The sequence below is a fragment of the Pyrus communis genome, chromosome 11 (assembly GCF_041283825.1).
Source record: "Pyrus communis isolate YQ-2024b chromosome 11, ASM4128382v1, whole genome shotgun sequence".
Taxonomy (NCBI): Eukaryota; Viridiplantae; Streptophyta; class Magnoliopsida; order Rosales; family Rosaceae; genus Pyrus; species Pyrus communis.
Window position 1 is genome coordinate 22,469,289 of NC_142575.1, and position 14,868 is coordinate 22,484,156.

Here is a 14,868-nt window from a genome sequence, read left to right on the forward strand (position 1 = left end):
AACTAATTGAATCACATTATTGCTAGCCCATTGTGATGCTAAGTCCCCGAATCCCCCTTAGTGTAGAGAATATTGTTTGTTAAAAAAAAAAAATAATCATCTGACAACTAATTTAATCATATTATAACCGGCATTGTATGTCTCTTAAGATGTTTGGAATGTGTTTTAAAATAGGGAAATGGAACCACTTTATTGATAGCCTATTGTGAAGTACTAATTAAAAAATAAAAAATAGAAAAACAACACAAAAAAACTAATTAAAATCACGAAGGCATTTTTTGAATTATGGTGTGCTACGTGCGATTTACATGTTTTAAATGTATTTATATGTGTAAATTGACAAAAGGAAAGTCAAATATTTGAAGTAAATGAATAATCTTAGATCATGCTAGAAGAAACCCCTCATAAATCAATTATACCAGCTGAATTCACATATAAAATCGGTCTCTATAGAATTTACAATAAGAATAGAGAAAATAATATTTAATAAATAATTGATTGAATCAATATTATTGCTAGCTCATTGTGAGGCTAAGCCCATCCCCTCCCCTTAAGTGTAGAGAATAACATTTGTTAAAAACAAAAAAAAAAACAATCATTTGACAACTAATTTAATCACATTATTATCCATGTGCGAAAGATCTTTTTTATAACCGGCATTACAAGCCTCTTAAAATGTTTTGAACGTGTTTAAAAATAGAGAAAATAATATTTAATAAACAACTAATTGAATCACATTATTACTAGCCTATTGTGATGCTAAGTCAACCTCTTCCCCCTTAGTGTAGATAATGTCGTTTGTTAAAAAAGAATTACAATCATTTGACGACTATTTTAATGTAATTTAATCACATTATTATCCATTTGCAAAAGATCTTTTTTATAACCGGCATTACCCGCTTCTTAAAATGTTTTGAACGTGTTTAAAATAGAGAAAATAATATTTAATAAATAATTGATTGAATCACATTATTACTAGCCTATTGTGACACTAAGTCCACCGCACTTCCCTTTAGTGTAGATAATATCGTTTGTTTAAAAAGCAAAATTCATTTGACAATTAATTTATTCACATTATTATCTGCGTGCTAAGGACCTCTTTTATAACCAACATTATACACCTCTTAAGATGTTTTGAACGTGAGGTCTTCTCGTCATGCACTGGCTTCAAAGTCATGAGCCAAGCATGTAAAAAATGGGTACATGCACAAAGTATATAATGACAAGAGGAAATATAAAAAATATGTATAACTATTGATCCTTCGTATGACTATTATTAGAAACTTACATTAGAGTGCCATAATAACGATGTGACAAGAAATATTAGAAACCTACATTTTTGTGTCATAATGATGATGTGACAATTAATTTTTGTAACCTTGTTTTTTCATGATTTCATGATTTTAAATGCTTGATTAAGTCACACCAATGATGGAGAAAACTTTAGCTTGCATTATTCAAGTTAGAAACAAGAAGGTGAGTGTCGAGTTGTATTTCATAAATTTGTGGCTATAAAGAATTCAACTTTCAATTTGTGGCCATAACAATGATGGGGCAAGTAGTATTGTTTTGGTAGCGTAAGGTGATTGCATTGCACTTGTTTCTTGCCCAACAAAAATTATTTCAAGATAACGTGATATCTTTAAGTAAAGATATTCCCAACAAAATTGTGCAAAGATAATTATGATGAGTAAAATACAAAAAAATCTAAAACCCACAAAAGCTATCACGTAAGGTCTTCTCGTCATCCAATGGCTTAAAATTCATGAGCCAAACTATAAGAAACTATGTTTTTAAGAGCAAACTAACTGACGAGTATCCCACACTAGCATGTGCGGTAGTGAAAGTCAGGGACCAAATTTATCAACTTTGAAACTCAAGGACCAAAATGAGGAGTTGCATCAATTTCGAAGACCATTTGCGAGAAAAACCTTTATTTTGTGTAATCCACATGTCACAATTTTATTGGATTTGTGGGTCTCACCTAAAACTAACAGAATAGTTGACAGAATTTAAACGGAATGACCAAATTGATGTGCGGTAGTGAATGTTAGGCACGACATTGATTGATTTTGAAAATGAGGGACCAAAATGATGAGCTTGATCAATCTCAAGGATCATTTGTGATAAAAGCCCATTGGTCTCTAACGATTTGAGTTCTCGCATGCTATGTTTTTCAAGGACACGTACGTGCAAAGATGTGAAAGTTCACCCACTTTCATCTTCAAGATTTATTATGGTCTTCAGAGTATCGAATACTCCAAGTCTTTTAACCGTTTGATCTTTGATAAAAAAAATTAAAATAAAAGACAAAAATCAAGATGCAACAGTTCAAATGCGCAAAATTTCCTATACTCTAGAGCACCATATAATTTGTGTTCTATCTTCATCATGCACTCCTTTTCCCTATATTAAACACAATAGCCCTTGCTTAGAAGAACAATATCTTTGAAGAAGGTCATGGCTTGTGAGAAGAGCAAGATACTGATATTTGGAGCAAAAGGGTATCTAGGCAAGTACATGGTGAAAGCAAGCGTTTCTTTGGGCCATCCAACCTATGTCTACGCCCGACCAATCAAACCCAACACTGACCCTTCCAAGCTTGAGCTGCACAAAGAATATGAAGCCATGGGACTCACCATCTTCCAAGTAATTAATTATATATATAGTAACGCGAATTAACCTCTCATTTCTTATTTGGCTAAATCCTACTAGTTAACTGATCATGTTTTATATATAGTTACTCAATTCAATACTTAGGATGTGCATTACCTGTTAGAACCAATTTGATATGGTGTGAACTGAACAGGGTGAACTCAATGAGCACGAAAAGCTAGTCGCAGCGCTTCGACAAGTTGATGTTGTAGTATCTACGCTGCCAGCGCCTCAGCATCTTCAACAGTTAAAAATTATCAACGCCATCAAAGATGCCGGTAATATAAAGGTGAAAATATATGTGAGAAATGTTCTTTCGCGTTGACTGTGAATTGGAATCACTGATTATGTGGATATTCTTTGCTAGACTACTCAGTCAAGTTCATTTACATATATGTTCATGTCTAACTACGTTCAATATATACATGTTGGGACTGTGAAATCAGAGATTTATTCCGTCAGAGTTTGGAGATGATCCAGAAAGAGCAAGCGCATTGCCGCCTTTCGAGGCTCTACATGAGAATAAAAGGGTGATTAGAAGGGCGACGGAAGCAGCAAGAATTCCGTACACTTCTGTGTGTGCAAACTCATGTGCTGCATATTTTGTTGATTATCTGCTTCATCCTCGTGAACAACGTGAGGAAGTCATTGTTCATGGCACTGGTGAAACCAAGGGTAAGCTTGCAAGTGTTGTATTTCACTTCTGGACCACAAATATTAATGCACTTGTCCTTACATAAGTTTCACATTTTCTTTCTTTCAATTATTTTTTAAAAATTCTCAAGACTATTGAACTGAACTCGAGACCAATAACTCTTAAAAGTTAAAATTGACTGACTACTATAGTGGTATTTCTTTTAAGAGCGCATTCCTCCTAAATCCGAACTGCCTTTGTATTCCCAACAGCTTCTATTTCTTCTTCAATTATATTAAAAAAATTACACCGATTACCTCGCTTGACAAACGAAATGGAAAAGACTTTGCCGTGTGAAGTACCCTTCAGCTACAAAAAATGTTGTCCATTTCTAAGGACTTGTTTGAATAAATATTTCATTGAGTTTTCAATTTTCACTTTCATAGCTAGAAATAATATCAAAGTGTGTAAAAAATAGGTATGAAGAAATGTGGCAAAGAGGAAAGAGGGAGGAATGAAGTAAAATGTATTAACAAAAATCGTCGTTAATGACCTATTTTATTACCATTTCATTATGGTAAATGTACTATATATATTCTAATGTAAAATTCAATTGAATAAAATTAAAAGATTGTGGACTTTATCTAGGTTGAAGACTCGTAGATAATAACAGTAGCTGAAGAAGATCTCAAGAGAGAGAGAAATAAGAGAGAGAAAGCTCAAACAAGAACCAGAATGGAAACCTTGTATAATATTCTTTTACTAAAATTTACCAAATTAGTTACAAATGAATATTCCCTTATATACAACACACAAAGCTTACAGACTAAGCAACCTTACAACTACCCAACTCACAAGATTATGACACATGTACAACATCAAGGTATGCCACATATCTCTTTCAGAATCTTACATCACTCAATATCCCCCCTCAATCTCAACTGGGAAATCCCAGTTTGAGATTGGAACAATGATGACCAAAAGCTAGACCATGAAGACCTTTGGTCAAAACATTGGCAACCTGATCTGTAGTAGCAATATATTCAACATGAAGATCACCTTTTTTAACCGTTTCATGAACAAAATGGAAATTAGTATCCAAATGTTTAATACGAGTGTGAAAACAGGATTCGAGCAAAATGCTAAAGTAGAAACATTATCATAGTGAATCAATGGTGGCTGAGGAAGAAAGACACGCAAATCTTTCAAAATCAAACAAATCTAGGCTATATCAGCAGCTGCATTAGCCAAGGCCTTGTACTCAGCCTTGGTTGAACTTTGAGACACACTAGTTTGTTTCTTAGCTTGCCAGGAAATAAGGTTATGACCCAAGAAAACAACATAACTTGTTGTGGACCTTCGAGTATTAAAATCCGATGCCCAATCGGCATGACTAAGGCCAATGAAATCCAGAGTTTGCATTGAAGAATAAGTGAGACCACAATCAATAGTACACTGTAAGTATCTAAAGATGCACTTAACAAGATGAAAATGTGCATCAGTAGGATGAGCCATAAACTGCCAAGCCAAATTCACAACAAATGCAATGTTTGGATGGGTAAACAAAATACTGACTTAGAAGGAATAAACCCATTAGATTATGTATATGGCTTACAAGGAGTAGGACATGACTTGCAGGATTCCATATATGCCTTTTTGAGCAATTCTTTAACATAGTTTGACTGAGAAATAAAAAGATCCCTATTAGACTTATAGGTGACCTAAAGACCAAGAAAGAAGGTTAACGGACCCATATCCTTCATATCAAATACTTCACCCAAACTGTCAATAACTTGCTAGAAGAGAAGAGAGTTTGAGCCTGTAATTGTTATGTCATCGACATATAGAAGAAGAACAACCACATGTATATTGGAAGCTTTGAGAAACAAACTTGGGTCTAAATCTGAAACAACAAAGTCTCAAATAGGCAATAGGTAGTCAACTTAGAGTTCCATGCTCTAGAAACTTGTTTAAGTCCATAAAGAGAGTTAACAAGCTTACAAACATAATGAGGATGAACTAGATCCTAAAAACCCTGTGGCTATTTCATAAAGACTTCCTCTAGTAAATCATCATAGAGGAAGGCATTTTTGACATCTAACTACCTTAAAGTCCATTTTTGTGCAGCAGCCAAAACAAGAACAATCCTAATAGTACTATGCTTGATCACATGATTGAAAGTATCATCATAATTTAACCCCTGCTCTTGACTATACCCTTGAGCCACTAAACGGGCTTTATACATGGAAATAGCTCTAATTTGGTCCTTCTTAATCTTATAAACCCACTTACTGCCAATAATTTGGATGGGGCAGGAACCAATTCCCAAGTTCCTTGCTTTTGTAATGCTTGAAACTCGTCAGTCGTAGCTTCTCTCCAATGAAACTGAGAGACGGTAGCCTTAAATAAAGTAGGTTCACATGAATTCACAATGCTCAATACTGCAGTACAACCTTTAAAAGCAACTTCATTTGGAATACTAAGATTAAAAGCTGACTCATTAGCAAAACCAACCAAGATATCAAATTCTCTTTGACAGCCAACAGTGAACTAAGAAGAATCAGACTCGGAGACAGCCATAGAACCATATCTATTTCTAAAATCACACCTGTTTTAAGTCTAGTTTGCATAGGATGGGAAGAAGATACTAATGTTTGAGGAGAAGAAGAATTAGAATCACTAGAAAAATGAGAATTACCTCAAGTTGAGCATCATGATGGACATGTAGCAAAAGTTATGTAGAATGTTGGAGATGAGGAGTGCAAACTTGAGAATGAAAGGTTATGAAGAAAAGTCAGTCCCAATACCCTGAACAATAATATCAGGTACAACCTGTGTAGACCCATTCAAAGATCTGAACTAGAAACATCACTGAGAGACAAAGAACCATTATCAATCTAGGCAAAATTATCAACATCTTTAGTAGTGTTAACGGAAAAAGTATTTTCAACAAATAAAAGAATAACATAAGGAACAATCACTAGATGTCTTGGTAGAATTGTAGTTTCATTCTAAGAACTATGAACAATTGAATTTGTATGAAAAGGAAATACTTGTTCATCATGAACAACATACAACATGCCTGACAATGAAAAACTTTTGTTTCCCTCAGTGATAACATATAACACCCTTGTACCCTAAGGCATAACTCAAGAATACACATTTCTCAGATCTAGGCTCTAGTTTGGTAGAAATATAGGGCCTAACATAGGGATAAACTATTGTACCAAATATTTTCAAAGAACTCAACACAGGATGAAAACCGAAAAGCTTAAAATATGGAGATTGCATATCTAAAGACTTGCAGGGCATTCTATTTATGAGAAAATTGGCATGAGAACAAGCATGAAACCAAAAGTTGTCAGGTAACTTAATAGTAGTTACCAAAGTAATTGCAGTCTCCATAATATGTCAATGTTCCTCTCAGCAATCCCATTTTATTGAGGGGTATAAGGACATGAAAACATATGTATAATCCCATTAGATTCTAACAACTTCTTGAAAGCATTGCTCATGTACTCACCACCACCATCAGATTGAAAGAATTTCACAAAGGCTTGAAAATGATTCTTAATGAAAGCATAAAACTTCTCAAATACATAATACACTTAAGATTTATAAGCAATAGGAAAAGTCCAAGTGAATCGAGTAAAATCATCTATGAAACTGACATGGTGTTTATAGCCTTTAGTGTATACAACTGGTGATGGTCTCCAAACATCACTACTAATTCTCTCAAAAGGTTTTACAGGAGTATGAGAACTAGAGGAAAATACTTGTCTAGATATCTTGCCACACATAAAAAATTCATAGACATGCTTATTTACATTAGGTTGGTAAAGACCTTAAAGTAAGATAACATACTATTCAAGACCTCATTACTAGGATGACCTTGTCTATGATGCTAGAGAGAAGCTTTCACTTGCCACACATAAAAAATTCATAGACATGCTTATTTACATCAGGTTGGTAAAGACCTTAGAGTAAGATAGCATACTATTCAAGACATCATTACTAGGATGACCTTGTCTATGATGCCAGAGAGAAGCTTTCACCATTCGTCCTAGAAAAGTAATCAGTTGTAGTAGCTTATTGTAGTTGAAGAAAAAACTATTGGTAATGTAGTACATGTTTCCCTTACTCCTTCCTCTCATTAGAACCTTCTTTGTTGCATTGTCTTGCACCCAAAAGCCAAACTCATCAAGAAGAACAAAACAATTATTATCCTTACAAAGAGTATAAACAGATAATAAACTGCTAGCAAGTGCAGGAACATGTAAAATTGTAATAAGATTCAGTGGTTTTCAATGAGTTTTAATAGAGGTTGAACTAGTGCTCTTGATTGGAAGACACTCTCCATTGCCAACTGAAATCTTTTGATCTCCCTTAAAAGGTGTAACCAAATTCAAATCTGCTATCTCTCCAATCATATGATGTGTGGCACTAGTGTCCATTATCCAAGCATGATTGAGCTTAAAACCAACAGAAGAATTAGTTGTCATAACAGTGGGAGAATGAGGTCGTTGCAAAATGTATAGTTATTCATGTGAAAACAGTTCAATGTTGTATGATTGCATTTGCCACAGAGTTGACACTTAGGGACTATGCCAGCAGAAGTGGAAGATTAATCATTCTTGTAGAAGTAATTGGGAACAGTGTGCCCTTTTTTGCTACAAATTTGACACTCAAGGATGATGGTTGATTTTTTTACCACAGTTACCATTCCAAAAATTCCAAGAAGATCCCTTTTGAATTATTACCAGCCTGATTAGAATAGCCACTAGAAGTTCTGTTGTTAAACCTGCCATTACCTCCTCCATTAAACCTATGTCTAGAACCATTGAAACCACCCATGCTTCTGATGGAATTGAAATTAGAGCTGGTGTTGTTTTGAGTAAACCCTCCATTATTTCCATTACTATTTACATTGTTCCTTGGATATTGTCCCATAAAACACGTACCACCATTGAAATTGTTATACTTTTGAGTGGATGATTCTCCAGGATAAAACTGCCTTTGAGAACCAAAATTACCGGACTCTCGTGGATAAAATTGTCTCTGAGCACGTATTGCAGATGATTCTCCTTGTGAAAGTAGGTCAGCCATAGGAAATGTAGCTGGGGTTTGCAACTATTCAGCTTTCTCTCAGCACTGAGAAGCTGAGCTTGAAAATCTTTTGGGGTGATTAGTGATTCACTAGCCACTATTACTATCTTAAGGCAGCTACAATCAAATCATTCTTAGATACACTCTCTCATGCAGCCAAGACTTGATCTTTAAAATGCCTAATTTGAAAAAGATATTTCTCAACAGGATCAGCCCCCTTTCTGATTGTATGAAATTCAGTCTTTAGGTGATTAACCCTAGCTCGAGACACAATAGTATATCAATGAGTTAAATGAGTCGAAGCTTAATGAGTTGTTTTGCTTCCAACTACATACTCAATTGCTTTATCACCCAGTGTAGCAATCAATAGACTAAGTAAAGCTTTACCAACTTTTATCCGCTCACGATATGCCTCTATAATTCTTTTGTAACTCCTTTCTCCAAACAAACAACATACTTAAGAGGCCAAACATTAGATCCATCAAAGTAATCAAAGAGATCATAACCTTTAAGAACTGATCTAAATTGAAAGACCACTTTGCAAAGTTGTTATCATTCAATCGAATGGTAAGCATACCAAGTAATCCATCAATTTTCAATGGTTAAAATTGATAGAAAGACTAGAACTAAATCACCAAATGAACTTAGTATACAAACAATAACAAATATAGAGCTTCATCATAACAAATTTCAACTTCAATTTATAGAACTTTGTTCTCTCAAACTCCATACTTCTCCAAGAATAAGCAACAAACACTGAGCTTCATGCTCACAAAATCCAAACTTCTTAAAGAAAAATTGAGGCTTCATGTCCTAGACAACTTAATTTCTTCAATTTTCTCAAACAATTTAGGCTCCATGCCCTAACACAACTCTTCATGCTCAATTTTCACATAATTCATATCAACAACTACCAAATTCATATCAAGAATCATCACAATTTAGATCTATAACAAATAGTCAAATAGATATGGATTTGTGCCTCATCATCAATTAAAGATTCAATATCAAATAATCATAAGCTACAAATCAAAGATTCAATCAGAAACAACCTAAATTGCAACCATTGCCATAGTTGAAGAACACCGATCAACAACACCAGAATCTTGAAATTATAGACATGAACTACACAAATTCAACTCAGATTATCACTGAGACTCATGTTCGAAGAAAAACCTAAGCTCATGATACCATAATAACAGTAGCAGAAGAAGATCTCAAGAGAGAGAAACCTTCAACAAGAACCAGGAATGGAAGCCTTATATAATATCTTTTACTAAAATTTACCATATTAGTTATAGATGAACATTCCCTTATATACTACATACAAAGCTTACAGACTAAGCAACCTTATAGCTACTCAACTCACGAGATTATGGCACATGTACAACATCAATGCCGCATGTCTCTATCAGAATCTTACATCACTCAATAGTAAACACATTTTTATCGAATGAATATTCTTTTTTTTTTTTTTTTGACAGTTGTAATTTATATCATTGTTTTGATGGAAAAAAAAAAGTTATATTGTTGCATTTATTTATGTTACGTAGGAAATCTATAGCTGAAAACCCAATAATACGAAAAAATAATCTTATTTTTCTTTGTGTTCTTTGTTCTCTTTTTCAATTCCTTTTTGGATACCTATAGTTGTGCTGAATTATGAGGAAGATATAGCCACATACACAATAAAAGCAGCAACAGATCCCAGGGCAGCCAATCATGTCCTTACTTGTAGACCACAAGGAAACATTATATCTCAGGTGGATTTGATTTCTTGTTGGGAGAAGAAGACCGGACGGACTCTTAGAAGGATTCATATGCCAGAACAAGAAATCCTCAAGCTCTCTGAGAGTAAGAATAATTCTAATCTACATACAACTGCGTATAACAAAGTAAAGATGGTGGGTTCATACATCATACATTCCTCTATGGATACACAAATTATGTTTCTTGCAGTTTTAATCAAAAAGAAAATGAACATTTCATTTCACTTTTTCTTCATTGCGTACGTTAGAGAAAATCGAACTAATCATAATCCTAACATATTACCGCATTGTCCCTCATCATTTTAGCTAGCCCGAAGGGCTTACCATCTAGTTTAACTAGATAATCAAATCATTTTTACAGTCATAAACAAAACAATGCATGTCATTATTCACTAAACAAATGGATGGTGATGATCTCTTTTTTTTTACAAGCATTTTGCTTCAATTTCTTGTAGCCCTTCCTCACCCAGACAATGTACGTGCGGCAGTCATTTACAGCATATTCATCAAAGGTCAGACGAGGATTGAACTCACGGTAAATGACCTAGAGGCCTCAAAATTATATCCTGATTACAAGTACACTCCCATTGATAAGTTCCTTGATATTTGCTTGGTTGATCCTCCCAATCCAAAATTAGCAGCATTCTAATTAGCTTCCTTGATATTTGCTTGTTTAAAGTAGTATTGTAATTTCTTTTTATTTGCTACGGTATAATATAATTACGGATTTATATCCTATAACATTGTGCTTATATAGTCATGATTTCATCACGTAGTTTTATCATCAAAACTACCTCCAAATATCTTTTTGTTAGATATAGTAGTGTCGAAAACATACGCAAGCCCAAAGGTTCCCACAATAGATCCTACAATTTACTTTGCTGCCATTTTCCAACTGCAATAATAAAGAACACAACAATAAGGAAAATGGAGAAATGCCGAACCAGAATAGCCATTTTCCAACTACACTTCACTCATCACCTATAGCCTTTAACACACACAAGCACTAGGTTAGACGGAAGCATCACTTACCATTTTACACATTTTAAGAAGTAATGAATCTACAATCATTGTTCAAACCAAGCTTCTGAGAATACTACCATAAATAAAGAAAAATAGTGATGACTAAAAGATTAAAAATTTGAGTTAAGAAAATATTTTTGACAAGTCCTAATCCGAACTTATGCACATGAACTTCAATGGGCTAAAATCAGCTAAACCACTTTTCACAAGTAAAATTATAGTTCAAATTTCCAAGAGGCGAAGAAATGTGTGAATCTCATTCAAGACACCCTAGAACCTAGTATTCTTTCAACTGGATAGTGGAGGATGGGTTGAAACATTAAAACTTGGTTGAACTTTTCTCCATAATATAATGGTGAAGAAAATAATCCAGGAGATCATAAGTCCCACAAACATGCCTTCTGCTGGGGGTAGAGAGAGAGAGGTGGTGGCTAGGGTGGGTGTGGTTATGGCAACGAAGGGAAGGTAGGAAACCACAAATTCACAGCTAAGAGATTCACACATTCATGGATAAAACACTAGCAGTTGCATGACGTGATTGCAACGCCATCCTTGGTCATGCGTTTGCAAACGTCAACGAAAATCATTTAATGGCACTACAGCAATGCCATTCAATCACAATTATATGACGTTTAAGAAACATCGTGGGTCTAAATTTTCAGCCCAAATTTCTTCTCTTGGCGCCTCTTTATTTTCATTTCCATGATCATATACATATAGTATGTATGTCCCTTTCTCAAGTGGTTGTATGACATCTACTATTTGTAAAATAAAAAACGAAGGAAGAATGTTGCTTGAGCCTATAATGAATCCTTCTTGCTGTACAATTTTCTGGATAGGTTTTTTTTTTTAAAAAAAAATTGTTATTACTAAGTAAAGCGAGAAAGTTCGAAACTGTTATAATAATTTAGCAAAAGGGGAATTTTGATCTCATAACGCATGTGTAGAAATTCAACACCCTATCCACTAGGTTCTTGTTAATTTGCTATTTCTCTAATTATAGGGATGATGTTCTAATGAAGATGAAGAGATAAAACGGTTTCGATGATGAAATTTGTGCATGAAGATACGTTATTTGCAAGTTGGAGAATTAGCTCATCCCCAACGGGGGAATGCAAGTATTATCCTTTTGTTTTTTTATTATTATTGAGGGGAGGGGGGGAGGATTCGAAACTACTACATTACTTAGAGGAGGAGGAATTTTGAACTCAAAACAAATGGCTAGAAACTCAACACTGTACCTGTATCTACTAGAATATTGAATCATATGCTGGTATTGAAAGTCATTAATCTCATGAGAAAAGAGTGGTGTTACAAAAATAAAAATAAAAAACATGAAAAAGGCGTACGTACAAGGTGGAGAAAAGGTATGATATCCCCCATTTTTTTTAACACAAATGAAATTACAACGAGTAACTTCGAGAGATTGTAGTTCCAAACAGGTCAAATTTTAACCTATACAACATTAAATTAAGAAGGAAAATTACTAAACCAAATACATGAATGATCATATAAATGACCAAAGGAAGCTAACGTAATATCCCCGTTTTAGACACTGATGATTGTGTGTGTGTATTCCAGTGATGTGTAACAAACACATTCTAGTTTGCTAAAAAATCAAACATCTCTGAGAGAGAGAGGGAGAGAGGGAGAGAGGGAGAGGGAGAGAGAGGGAGGGAGGGAGGGAGAGGGAGAGGGAGAGAGAGAGAGAGAGAGAGAGAGAGAGGAACAACTTTATTGACAAGTAGATTGCTTGTCAATGAAATCCTTCACGTCCTTGATAAAAAACTATCACGTTTTACTATTTGTGTGACGAACTAAAATTGATCGTGCAAAGTGTATTTCTGTCACACGAATTTCAATGTGACGGAAACTTCGTCGTGCAAAGATCGTGAAGAAAGACTTTGCGCGACGAACAATATCATTGGTCTCAACAACACGGCACGACGGTTTAGCCTTGATCGCACAACATTTTTAGGAACGAATGTGTTTGTCGCACAAAATACTAGGATACAAATGTGGAACGACTAATATTCGTCAGTCTAAACTTTGTGCAATGATAGTTTATTCTTGCGCGACGAAACCTTGTTAGTCGCTAGAGTTTTGCGAGACGAAGGTATTCGTTGGGCAAAAATAAAAATTTTTTTTTTTTAAATTTAATTTTTTGTTATTTTTTTTAATTTTGTAATAAAATTAAATTGCAATTAAAAAATGTAATGAAGAGAAAAATAATTTATTTAAATTAATATAAATGTGTGTCCAAGAAAAATGTTTAAAAAGTAAGGGAGTAAAAAACTAAGAACATAATGCAGCATAATCTACGGGATCGTCATTCGAAGGCGACTGGAAGGTCTCAAGGTTGTGGACGAGCTGAGAGGTCGAAGGGGCAGAGTTGTGGGCATGCTCGGGTTGGAGGGGCTCGGATGTCGACAGGGGACGAAGATCCGGGAGACGAATGCCAGACTAACTGAGGGCTTGTACAATCTGTGACATCTGGCTCCTATACGAGGTGAGCTCAGTCCTAAGGTCAGCCACCTCTGCTGCCAAAGCTATCACCTTACTCTTTGACTGTGATGATGAAGAGGTTCAAGGTTCCTGCTGCCGTGCATTCCTCATCCCCCTACAATACGTCACCAGTCTTAGCCGAAGAGTCTGATCCAAGGTCTCTGTAAGGATCTGAAACCCCGTATCTTTTGGGGGATCCACAGACTCGAGCGGAGTCTTGGGAGGAAGCTAGGAGGCAGACTTTGGAAGAACCAACTGCCTCTTCTCCATTATTCTCGCATGTGTAATATAACATCAACTATTAATTATAACATTCAAATAATAACCATAAAACTTGAATGCATAAGATAGTAATTACAATTGAAGAATACTTACGTGAAGGGACTTGGCCAACTCATCCCCAGGTCGAACATAAACGTCGCTAAAGACATAGATATCCTATAATTTTGAACACCCCCTAAATAGAACAAGAGAAGAAAAATGTTAGTACGAAAAAAAAATATATTAATGACAGAATAAAAATTGAATATGAAAAACTTTATTATTACCCGTTGCTGCGCCTCCATCCTATATGAGAATGGTCTCGAACCGGAATGGTGGAGAAGAGTCTTCTTTTCCTGATTGCTCTTGTTGGTTTTCACCTTCTTCTATTATACAAAAAAAAAAAAAAAAACGTATTAGTTCAAATTTAAATGAAATATAAAAAAAATCAATAAACATTAGTAAGAAACGTGTAATACTTATAAACTTAATATAAAAAACGTACCATATAGCCGGGCTTCTGAAAATGACTGCAGAGCCACGCCTAATTATCTTCTTGTCCTCAAACTCCTTTGGGCAACCCTCCTCAAAAGCAACCTGCGGATCATCAAATATCTCAAAATATTGGTGCAGGTTGTCTTTCGACTGCTTGTACTGTTCAACGAAGAGCCTGTTGACATACGCCAACATATACTTGTTGATGTCATCGAAATTATAGTTTGTTTGCAATGTAACAAATTAATTACATACATTAAGTAATATAAATATATAAAATTTAAAGGAAAAACAATTAAAAGGTAGGATACTTACCGACAATTGTGCGCGCACATTCGTCTTTACCTCATCTGGCATCGCCTTCCAAGACTTCCATTGCATATGGCAATAGGTTTGAATGACGTGACCAATGTCGTGGGC

General features: G+C 34.9%; 1 protein-coding gene across 2 annotated transcripts; it reads left to right on the forward strand.

Annotated features, from left to right (window-relative positions):
- Positions 1 to 2,160: 2,160 nt before the first annotated feature.
- LOC137743921 (isoeugenol synthase 1-like) lies at positions 2,161 to 10,954 on the forward strand. Of its 2 annotated transcripts, none has more exons than XM_068483849.2 (5): positions 2,161 to 2,649; positions 2,810 to 2,944; positions 3,102 to 3,330; positions 10,046 to 10,249; positions 10,620 to 10,954. In XM_068483849.2, exons 1-5 carry the CDS (start codon positions 2,461 to 2,463, stop codon positions 10,811 to 10,813), a joined length of 951 nt encoding a protein of 316 aa, XP_068339950.2. In that variant the 5' UTR covers positions 2,161 to 2,460; the 3' UTR covers positions 10,814 to 10,954. The 2 variants fall into 2 exon arrangements, with proteins under 2 accessions (XP_068339950.2, XP_088535168.1); XM_088679042.1 differs by having other exon boundaries at positions 2,388 to 2,649; positions 2,810 to 2,956.
- Positions 10,955 to 14,868: the final 3,914 nt, after the last annotated feature.

Bases quoted from the DNA above. Each gene is read 5' to 3' on its own strand.
- LOC137743921 (XM_088679042.1), top strand. From the start codon at position 2,461: ATGGCTTGTGAGAAGAGCAAGATACTGATATTTGGAGCAAAAGGGTAT. The intron at 2,957-3,101 runs GTGAGAAATGTT...CTGTGAAATCAG, and splicing joins ATATAAAGGTGAAAATATAT to AGATTTATTCCGTCAGAGTT. The intron at 10,250-10,619 runs GTAAGAATAATT...AATTTCTTGTAG, and splicing joins AATCCTCAAGCTCTCTGAGA to CCCTTCCTCACCCAGACAAT.